Genomic DNA, 11,619 nt, shown 5'->3' with positions numbered 1-11,619 from the left:
TTGTTCGTTTATGGCTCGTTTGCGATAGGCTTTCAGGCGTTCAGAATTCGAAATCATTATTAAAAATTAAAATTTTATAAAGAACTACTATAGCGCGAAAAAATTATTGTAAATTATAAATAAGTATCAACAAGTTTGCTTTTGTAATTTAATAGTATTATGCATTAATTGCTAGGACCAATCAAAGTATACTGTAACGTGTACTCGGTCAGAATATATGTACCCAGCTTAAAATCATGTTTATAAATTAAAATGAAATAAATATAAAACACACACACTATCATTGTAAAACATCTTTTTGGCCATAATAAAAAAGGACAGCGTTAATATTTTTCATAAAAATCTACCGCAAAAGTTATTAGAAGTTTTCAAAAAAAATAATGTAAAATTAGGATTCTAAAAAAAATGATAAATTTAATATCTGGGAAGTAGGAAGTACTAAAGTCAAATTAAAGAAAATTAGAAATTAATAGTTTATAATTTATAGACTATGAAAAATGTACCAGTATATAAGTAATTAGGTTTAAAAAAAACATTAAAATCATGCAGAAGAAATTCTCCTATCGGCTAACACAGAGAATGTAATATAATCTAACTTCAATACCAATTAATCGCTATAATATTATGTAATAAACCTTCCGGAGTTAAATATTAAGTAATTGGGTAGGTATAGTCTATATAAATCATATAAAAAAATGAATTGATTGAAAGTTGTCATTTAATTAAGTTTTAAGTCCATTGGCAATTAAGTCATTAACATGATTGTGAACAAGGGGATTATAATTAATAAACGATTCATAGAGGTATTTAATATTTATTATATGATACGTGGATAGATGATTTCACGCGATAGTAAAAAAGCGAAATGTTTATTTATTAGGTATTACATTTGACTATTTAAATTGTAAGGTTTAAATCAACCAGTTAACGTCATTGAGTTTTATTAATAAATATGGCTTGTTCGCTCAAGTACGTCTAAATATACGTTATCCATAACTTGTATTACAGATCAATACATTATATATACTTATGTATATTATATGTATGATATTTATACATAAATATAAAAAAAATTGAAGATTTTATGATGGACCGAAAAAATTGTTAGATATTTGTTTATACTCAATTGTCGTTTTGTTCTGAAAACCCCAACATTATTATTCCTGAAATACGTATTTACGCTATTAGCGCTTATTTTATTCGTTATAATAATATAAAGGTTAGTTTTTATACCTACCTTTATAAATACCTAATTATACTTTTTATTAGAAAATTATTTTATTTATAATGAAAATATGTAGAGCGTATGAATATACTATAAGTTCATATCAAATGTTATTTTTATTAGTTCCATAACCACCATACACAGCTCAAATATAAAATAGATCTCAAATCTCAATGAACATAAATTTTTAATATGATTTAAAATAGCGTTAAGAAATGTTACTTTTAAAGACTTATGATGTGTATTAAAGATGTTTTAGAATTAACCGTCGTAAAGTAGACATTTTCAAAGGTAATCGACGTCGTTGCTAATAATAAATATCGTATAGAAGAAATTGCCAAAAAAGAATAATCCGATATTTACAAAAAAAAAAGAATTACTGTTAAATTGAATTTTTGTAAGTGACGATCGATTGAATCTAATGTAATTGAATCGATTTGATTACTTTAATGATCCTTATGAAGTTACAAACGTTGATTGGCGTTTTATTTGGATTTTTTTTGCTATTTATATGTTAGTATGTTAGACACTTAATTATTATCATTATCTTTTTTAGCAACTAAACGATATATAGATATACAGATACCTGTATACGTGCGATAGGTATATATTTTTTATTTACTTACAGTCATAACTCATAATAGATATTTTTCCTATTTTCTTTAGCCTTTATGTCCCATGATTGTAGGTCAACAATTGTTCAACTGCATCTGTGATAAATTGAGATTCGGTCGAAACCCATTTTGTGCTAACATTGTAGCTTAATCACATTGATACAAGTATAGGTATAATAATGATATGTCGAAGTGGCATCGTACCAACTAGCGTATAATATTGTGTACCAATATAATATAAAATATTGTCATAATGTCATCACTCATCAATTCACACCTTATTCATGGTGTACTTATAGACATTTTGCTTTCATTTTATTTATAATCATATTATATTATCGATCAACGAACGTCTAAAATGATGACCGCGGACCAGTTACCTACTCACAAAATAATGTTCGTTAAATTGTATTACTATAATATAAGTATAGGTACCACGACATCAATTGGGTTCGTCAATGTTTTATTTTTTCGGTATTTTGGTTTATTAATTTTCGGTTTTATATATAGTAGTTGTCAATTGTGATGTGATGTCCGTTACGAGAGTTTGCGAACGGGTTTGTGGTCGTTACAACGTATTTGTGAAACCGCAAATGTAATAATACACTATAGTCAGTGGTCACTATTTTATCTATCATTATGATTATAGGTATATTTTTAATGTTAAAGTATAATGGCTGCAGATTATATTATAATATTCATATATACTGGGTGATTCATTTATCACAGATAGCTAGGTATTTAAAAAAAAAATATTTACGTGATTGAAAATTTTTTTGACATAAATCGAAGTCGCTATAGGACATGGAAATAATAATAATAATTTAATTTTCACTATTCCTTATCGTGAAAATTTTTCAAGCTTTTTTTGTTTTGAATGAAAATCTTTTTTTGGGAGAGTATTTAAATGTATACAAAAATCGTATTTCGGAGAAGTAGTCAATGAGATACACATTTGTAATGTTTAGATGAGTGATGGTGTAGTAGATGCATTTTTTGTGGGGTATTCCTGTGTCCCTCAGAACTCTACTTCTTTCAGCTCATCTATACATAAAATATTTATAACTAATTAACATATCTACAAAAATTAATTTTTATGGATCGTAATAATAACATTCTGAAAAATATTCTGTTTCAGTAACAACAATGTCATTTAATTTTGTTTTGTAATGACTTAATGTTATGTTAAATATTAAATAATATTTTCAAAACGGTTGATACGTTTCAAAAAAATGTATGTTTATTTTTAAAACAATCAACTTGTATATAAGTGCCTACTACTTAACCTAACCTATAACCGCGTTGTCTGCAACTTCTGCTGCAAATGAGCATTGTGAATTATTGCTTGAAGGAATCCGGAGCGTGAATAATTTTCATGAAAACTTGAATTCGTTTTATTATTGTTGTAAATGGTATTATGAACGGTGTGAAAACGTATTCCAATTTCCGATAAGTATGTATATTAATATATATATATATATATATATAATATATGCTCCTAAACATACCACGCGTGTTAAACGTATACGAAAACAAATCGACAATGGCGTGCATCTAGGATATCACATTGATACATCGAAATAACTATGTATAACCATAACACAGAAATAGGTACAGCAGTTATATTAATACCTACCTATATTTTAAATATTTTAAATATTTACATTTCTATTCCTTTTAATTTTTTTTTATCTATTTGCATATCGACCGTAGTTTGTTCGTCGTTTCGTGTTTCAAAAGTATGAAATAACAATCGACGGACGAGTGCTTCGTCGCAATTTCTATTGCTTACGAGTGATGTTCGACGGCGAATTGCAGCGACGGCGGTGATGGCATTACTAGAGCTTTCTTACATTGGAACTTTCATTACGTAGCCGTAGTGCCACCAACTTTTTATTGATGCTGTCCATCCACCGGCGGTGGTAGTCGAACGTGAACGGTACGACGGCCGTCAACGAATCGAATTGATTGCGACTGTCCACCACGACCGCCGAGGCTGATGGTTTCCATTTTTCCGGAACGACCTTTACAAACAGCCCCGTGTCGGCGTTCGAGTTTTTCTTGTAGTCCACCGTCACTATACGAACGTTTGGGCGATAAAAGTACGATGTTAATTTATTACAGTAATATCTAATATCTATTATACAATGCATCCGTGTATTCTGCTCCTTACAAAACGGACGAGGTTGGATTAAAAATTTAAAAATACAACGTATGCTTTAATAGTACTTTTAGTGATATATTTTACTCGTCAGCCCGCTCAAATAATCACAATGTATCATTGTTGTAATTTATAGGTCATGCATAACAAGTATAACAACTTATCTTATCTACATCAGATATATAAAACCACAGCACAAACGCAAATAAAACGTGTTGGCCATTAGTCGTGTTGAGATTTCTCGCGAATGGCAAACGTACGTATCTAGTACCTGGTATTACTGTGGTAATTGTCATAAAATAAATGATTATACCTATACTGAGTTGAACGAAAGAAACAGTTTAACCATAAAAAATTAATTCTGTTATAAACTAGATCAGTTATCTACTACAACATTTAAAAAAACAAAACATTTTAGTTAATCTTAGATAATATTAGTTAATATATAAAATAAAATCACAGCATGTACTTTTAAATGCATTGGTTAAAGCGAGAGGGGGTGCTAAATGGCGTGTTTAACATTATAAACACTTTTTAGAAAATTGAATGTGGTTTTGAAATTTTGAAATTTATATTTTTCTATAACAGTTTTTTTTATTTTTAAAAGTAACTTGTTAATAAATTTAATTTATTACCTACGTAATAGCTGCCTCTAGTTTTGATCAAGAATAAATATGTATTTTTGCTTTTTAATAATTTCAGACTATTGTCTCAATGGCAAAGTCTTTTATATGACTACTTCAAATCCCTCCAAGGATCTCTATTGTTTGCTTCTTCGATAACTATTGTAGTTTCGTAAATCTAATTTAAATTTATCTTTAATCGATCAGGAATTTAGGAAATATACCCAACGTTGTCGTGGTTTTCATCCGGAACGTTGTTAATTCACAAAAATCGAATATTTTTTTTTTGTTTATTTAAAATTACTTTTCGTAACAAAATATTTATTTTGTAAGCAATGGTAACCAGAAATAAATAGGCAAACTAACTTTTCTATAGTATATATATATATGTGTATATAGTTTTCGAGTCTATAAAAAAAAACATACGTAAATTGCCTTATTTCAGATTGTTTTTAGAGATGTCAAAAAAGTTTACCGATTAGTTTAAACCAACCACGTTTTAAAATATACCGATATATCTAATCCGTCACAGGCAAATTATCTATCTCGGTCGAATTAGTTCACAAATCGAGGTATCACAGGCATTGATTTTCCCAAAAACACTTAAACTAAAATACGCCTATATATATAACGCCGTATTTTATATTCGTTCATTTTTTTCCCGGCGAAGTCGGGTTATACAATAGTATTTTACCATAATATTGAAGTCTTTGCTAAACTTATATTTTCCTCAGTTTGTCTGAGTGTGAAAATACTGTTACAAGTGGGTTTTTCTTTTATGAAACCACATTATTATTTTTTTTTTTTGCTACACTCGATATCTGATGATGTTATCAATTGCAGTTAGATAGATCTATAGTGACATATTTGGTTACTACAATGAAATAGTGTATTATAATATTACAATATAGGTATTTGCGTGTAATGTAAAATACAACTTTGAGATCCTTTAAGAATAATATATCTATTATGTACCTATTAACCTATTATAATTTAAGAATATAAACGTATTGAACAAAGTACCGTATATACCTACTTACAAAACACATTAACCCAGTATTAAAATACGCTTAACTCAAATAATTTACAATACTACGTTAGATAGGTATATGTAAAAATGATGTAGGCACCTTTCACGATATCACTTAGGAGCATAGGCACCAAGTTAGCGATAACACTCGTAGATGGATTCAGCCCGGGAATGGAATTGATCTCGATCAAATACGGTATGAAGTTTTCCGTGATTAAGAAATCGGCTCCAAACAATTGAAAAGTGTTGTCGCGGTACGACGAAGTGTCCGTTGCAGCTTGTAACACGGCGTAAATGCTCTCGCTCATTCCGGGAAATATCAATTCATCCCATACGTAATCTTGTCCGATCTTTCTGAAATGGGTATGAAAATCTTAAGACTGTTTGGCTACACGAAAATACCTACACTATTATATAAATATTAAGTATAAATAAATATAAAATATATAAATATTTTAATTTAACGTAACAGGGATTAAAATTGTGTGCAGTATACAACACAATTTGTATAATACCAAATTATTCGTAATTTTTTTTTTGTATTTATTATATGTATACAGTCAATGGTAAATAAAATTGTAAAACGAGTTTGGTTAATAAATATTTTAACTTGACATTTTCTTTTCAATTCAAAGGGCAGTAATAAAAAAATAAATATAGCTCGGTTATTTTCCATGACTAATATCAGTTATATACGTTATACCTTAGATGGTTTTGTAATTCTCTGTAATCCCACATACACTCTTCGGGTACTTGTGAATTCCTAATTTTTCGATATTTGATTTGCAGTCTGACATTACTGAGATGAACGGATTCGTGCATGTTTTCCATGGAGAAGCTGTTAGCACAAAATCGGACGTAACCCTCCCTGTAAAAAAAAAATGTTATTAATATTTTCTATGTTAACCGTTGTGCGTGTGTAGTCCTTACAATGCTTTGATTATTAAAAATTACGATAAAAAAATAAAAATAAAAAATGTGTATTTGTATTATATACTAACTTGTACATCCACACAACCACTGGATTCATATTGGTCACTAAAAACCATTGTCGTAAATCAATTTTACACGTATAAACTAAAAGGGGTCTTTCTAACAATAAAAAAATTATTTTGGTAGTTTTTATATCTTAATTATTTTTAAATAATAAAGATTAATTTTACCTATATATTTCTGTAAAATATAATTATTTCTAAAGATATCATTTTCAGTTATTTTTTGTTGTATCGTCTGCAAATCTCTAGACAACATAATGCCATGACCAGAACAGTTTGACGTGGGTTTTATGATCCATGTGTTGGTTATCCCATCTATATAGTGTTGGGGACGATACGGTTTCATTTTTTCCAGTAAATATTTAAATTTTGCATAAACATCGAGCTGTAGCATAACACGAAACAAATATTATAATTACTGCAACATCCGAAATCACAATTCTACTGACAAATTGATGTCAAATCGGTTCTGAGGGTATCTTTACTGATTTTTTAAGATGTGTGCTTTTAAGTAAACTGTTTATTATCATTAAAAGCTATGTAACAATGTCACTATACGTATGTGTAGTAAAGTGCTAATCGGCTTTCATTATTGTAACTTCGTTCACAATCAACTTATCAATTAATTTATAATTATTTTATAAAAAAATCGCAAACATTTCCTTATTAAAGTCTAAGGAGTTATGTTAGGCAATTCTTTTGCCGTTACTCGCGGGCACATCTTGTCTCTGTTAAACTGCATAGTACGTAGTAATAGTAAATTATTATGATATTGCGTTTACTGCCAGTCACCAACACTACTAGTATCAGAAATATATTTATTACGATTTGTAAACCGCAGAGATTTTCACTAGTTATTTTATAACTACGGTAGATCAACATTTCAAAAAAATAATATAAAATACTAAATAGCTATAATATGTGTGATAAATAATTTAAGTATTTCCAGAAAATTAAAAATTGAAAATATTTTTGAATACATATATTTTAAAAACTATAAAGGAATTGGATTTTTCTATTATTCAATTGTAGTAAATTTTTAACAAGAATAAAATGTTTATATGTATTCTAAATTTGTTCACTTTTAATATTAAATAATTATATAACAATTTTCAATATGTAAAATACGTAAATTCTGGCCTATGAGAAATTAGCTTAAAAAAAGACTTTTTAATTTTAATATACAATCAAATGATTTTATTTTTATAAATTCAAAGTATATTTTGTATTTTTAAAGATAATCTATAGAAAAAACTTGAATTTGTTTCTACCTCTTGAGTCTTAGTACGTTTTAATAAAAAATATATTTCGTTTACAGGATCCTTATACATTCTTGGAAAAATGAACATACGACAGTGGTGTAGCTAAAATAGCCTATCAGAAGCGCCGTACGATGTGATCATAATTTTATCATTAAAATACATTAAAAAAATACCATACTAATGAGTAATGACATTTGAAATGCGAGAAAAATTGACCCTATGAAGTATTGCTGAGATAAAAAACGGAAAACTTACGATAAATGCGTGCATAAAGGTTGCAAAATAATCATGGCATTGTTTGAGAATACTATTGTGTTACAACATTAAGTTTTAATTAAGTCATGTTGCAGGTAGAACAAAATTTTTATAAAAGTAATAATATTATTTATATTTGTTTAGAATCTGGAAAAATTATAATTTTATGACATTATAATATGTAATAATTTCATAGAGAAATGATTTAAAAAATTGTATTTAGGCAAAACAAGGTGTTATAAGATTTTGCTATTTAATATACATATACCATGTACCTATTCACCTAATATAATATATAATTTAGTTATTTTATTATACAAGAAATAATTTGAAATATGAGTTACACATACACAGTGCACCATAGTGTTTACAAGTGTACCTCGCTTCTTTAGAGTATCTACTACAAAGTTCAGAGTACGTAGAGGAGGAACCTAATACAAATATACCGTCTGTAATACCGTCTCCACTCAGAATCTTTTTTGGTATACACATGCAATGGTACTAATAATTTATTTGGCTTCAAATTTAACACATCCATTGCAATGGCGAGGAACACTTGATACCTATTTTATAGAGACCGATCACGCATAATTTTTTTTGTTAATAATAATTGTTACACAACATTGATTTACTTCTAATTCATTTGTATACTCTTGATTAAATTGTGCGTTACTATCGATGATCAGTTTTGTGTAATGAATCATAAATTCGTTCCATTTTTCTTTTTGACTCTTAAATTTCCATATACCTGTTTCTGTATTACCAGTTATTTGTTTATTCAAAAATTGTATAATACATTGTTCCACAAAATTGATAATTTCATATGGTATCTAGTGAGTTTATGAGGTAAACGATTTCAATATTTTTGTATACTTACAATTCAATTGAGACTTACATTGCCATTTGCAGTGAAAATTCTTTTATTATTTTCAATCGCTTTTACAATAAATTTTAATGTGCTTACTAACGCTGTTGTAATGTAATCTTCCACAAATGCATCATTATCCGCTTCATTTCGAATATAATGACATCTCGGAAACATCAAATTTGACTCAACATTTTTGTAAGATTCCAAACATAGCGCCAAACCATTCTGTATTTCAAAATAGGTATTTAACCATATGGCAATAATCAACTAATTAATCCGTCATTTCGTTATATATTGAAATAATATTAAAAAGCACATCAATAGTCTTCCGTTTAAAATATTTGTATCTTGTATTATTTGTGTTTTTAGGGAAACGTAACATTTTTAAATAAACAGTAATGTATTTAGCTAGATAAAAATTTTTAATTTTTAATTACTTCTAAATATCTAATGTAGACAAATGTCCTCGTCGTAATGATAATCAATTAATTAAGTTAAGTTCAATAATTTTTTTTTTAATTGCAATTACGTTATTAACCAAAGGTAACATTGATATGGGATCTTCTGTGGATTATTTTAATTATAATTATAATAGCACCTAACAGCTAGAGTTAAGCCCCTTAATAATTCAACTATTGGACTACATCGAACATAGTGAAAATTATTATTACTATGTATGGAAAATTTAGATAAATATTGACTTAGTCAATATAGTGATCACTGATTAGTGTTTTAATGTTGTATCACGATAGTTTAAGCGAATTACATGAAAAAATTAATTTAATCGAAAATAATAACAAGTATATTCCAGGTAGAGGTAGTAAAAAATAAAATTCAAGAAAGAATATATTTTTAATGGTGTTTTTATTTTGTACACAAGTATGTAAAGCCAAATAGAAATAATCAAGATAAATAAAACTACCATTTTTGAATAGAATTAAATAATTTATTATCAAAATTATTATCAGTTGCCTCTTATAAGCTGCACTTCGTTAAATTTGCTATTTAAATATTATTTAATTTATAACCAAATAGTCAAAAATATAGTATGTATTTATTTTTGAAATAATATTTAAGAAACTTAGTTTGAATATTTCTATTTATTTATCTGTTTTTTAATTATAGGTATAGTGTTTTATTATATTTTAAATTATTTATTTATGATTTTAGTCTGAAATTAACGATCCAGAAGGTGTTCTCAAACATGTGTCCAAGAGGTTGTAGCTTTAGTAATTAAAAACTAATTAATCTAGATGAACCGATTACGAGATAACATTAATTTGTCAATAATTAATCCAAATATTTAATAACTAGCTGTAAATAGGTATGTATATTGATAGATACTTTGGTACAAAAGACGTGTTTTGTAATCTGACTGACACATGTTAATTTACTTAGAGTGGACCAATTAATTAACTGTTTTCTAGTGACGAAAATAAAATCAGATCTTTTGTTTTTAAGAAAACTCCAAGATTGTAAACTTTTCAGGCGCTCCATGGCACCTTCCTTTTCATTAACTGACGATATCAGTGGAGGCGATTCGATCCAATTAACCATCCATGCTTAAAGTATAAATTGCGCATAAGTAAATTGTAGGTATGATGAAGAATTCAATTGTTCTACAAATGTGAATGCTGTTAAATTTTTACGTGATGATTTTAAACACTGCGAATAATTTATTGGTGATCTATACGGATCTCGTTTTTCCACCCAACCACGTTTTTTCAGCTCTTTAGAAATGATTGGAAAATATCCTAATACCGAAAATATTTGTTGATCCTGAAAAAAAAATTAAAACTTTCAATCTTAGATGTAAATACAGATAGGTATGCTAATAATAATATAAAGACATTATTAGGACTAATAATTATAGGACTATGATGCATTTCAATGAAGTTGCATTTATCTGTCTTATATATTTTAATATTATTACTGTGCATTTTATTAAAAGTCTTAATCCTTTAATCTATTCTTAAGTACCTTTATAGCTTTCAACGTTCGATTAGTGACACTCGTCAAGGACTCAAAGTCTAATGTTGTGTTAAACGAATTTAAATCTAATAAGTTATAGTTGCACTCTTTTATCAATGCTTTGTAAAGTTCTTGAATATAGTTTTTAAAATTTAGTTGGTATCTGGAGTTGAGACTGCTCGTCATTAACAATCTCGAGTTTTTACATTCTTGTTTTAATTCCGGAATTCGATTAGAATGGTCGTGTTTATCATTTGTTTTAGTGTTGTTTGCGATTGTTCGCTTTACCTCATTGCAGTTGAAGTTAGTATCTATTCGAAAATTATTGCACGCATATTCAATAATAATTTCAACGGTAAACATTGTATTTTAGGCGTATTAAGTAAGTGAATACAAGATTCAGTTTTATTTTTTTGATTTAAAAATGATTTCTTACCATACCGAGTCAATAATATCTTTCTTGTGTTATTGTTAGAATTCATAAAGTGTTCTTTTGATTTTTGTGTCGAGTTTATTGTATTGTTTATGTAAATGTGTTAAAAAATAAAATTAAAGTTAATTTTTTAAATATGTAAATGTGTTATTAAGATTTATATTCGATGTTGATATCTATGG

The 11,619-nt window shown here is 27.6% G+C and overlaps 1 protein-coding gene across 1 annotated transcript; it reads right to left on the bottom strand.

The window, feature by feature from the left end:
- Positions 1 to 3,651: 3,651 nt before the first annotated feature.
- On the bottom strand, positions 3,652 to 11,486 carry LOC132931032 (tubulin glycylase 3A-like). Its single transcript, XM_060997218.1, has 11 exons — positions 11,353 to 11,486; positions 11,014 to 11,311; positions 10,683 to 10,812; positions 10,378 to 10,595; positions 9,061 to 9,258; positions 8,798 to 8,995; positions 6,817 to 7,033; positions 6,655 to 6,745; positions 6,357 to 6,521; positions 5,754 to 6,007; positions 3,652 to 3,916 (listed from the first exon to the last, which is right to left on the bottom strand). Exons 1-11 carry the CDS (start codon positions 11,484 to 11,486, stop codon positions 3,678 to 3,680), a joined length of 2,142 nt encoding a protein of 713 aa, XP_060853201.1. The 3' UTR covers positions 3,652 to 3,677.
- Between the last annotated feature and the right edge of the window lie 133 nt (positions 11,487 to 11,619).

The sequence above is a fragment of the Rhopalosiphum padi genome, chromosome 4 (genome assembly GCF_020882245.1).
Source record: "Rhopalosiphum padi isolate XX-2018 chromosome 4, ASM2088224v1, whole genome shotgun sequence".
In the NCBI taxonomy this organism is placed as follows: domain Eukaryota; kingdom Metazoa; phylum Arthropoda; class Insecta; order Hemiptera; family Aphididae; genus Rhopalosiphum; species Rhopalosiphum padi.
This window is presented reverse-complemented; position numbering and strand designations above follow the sequence as displayed.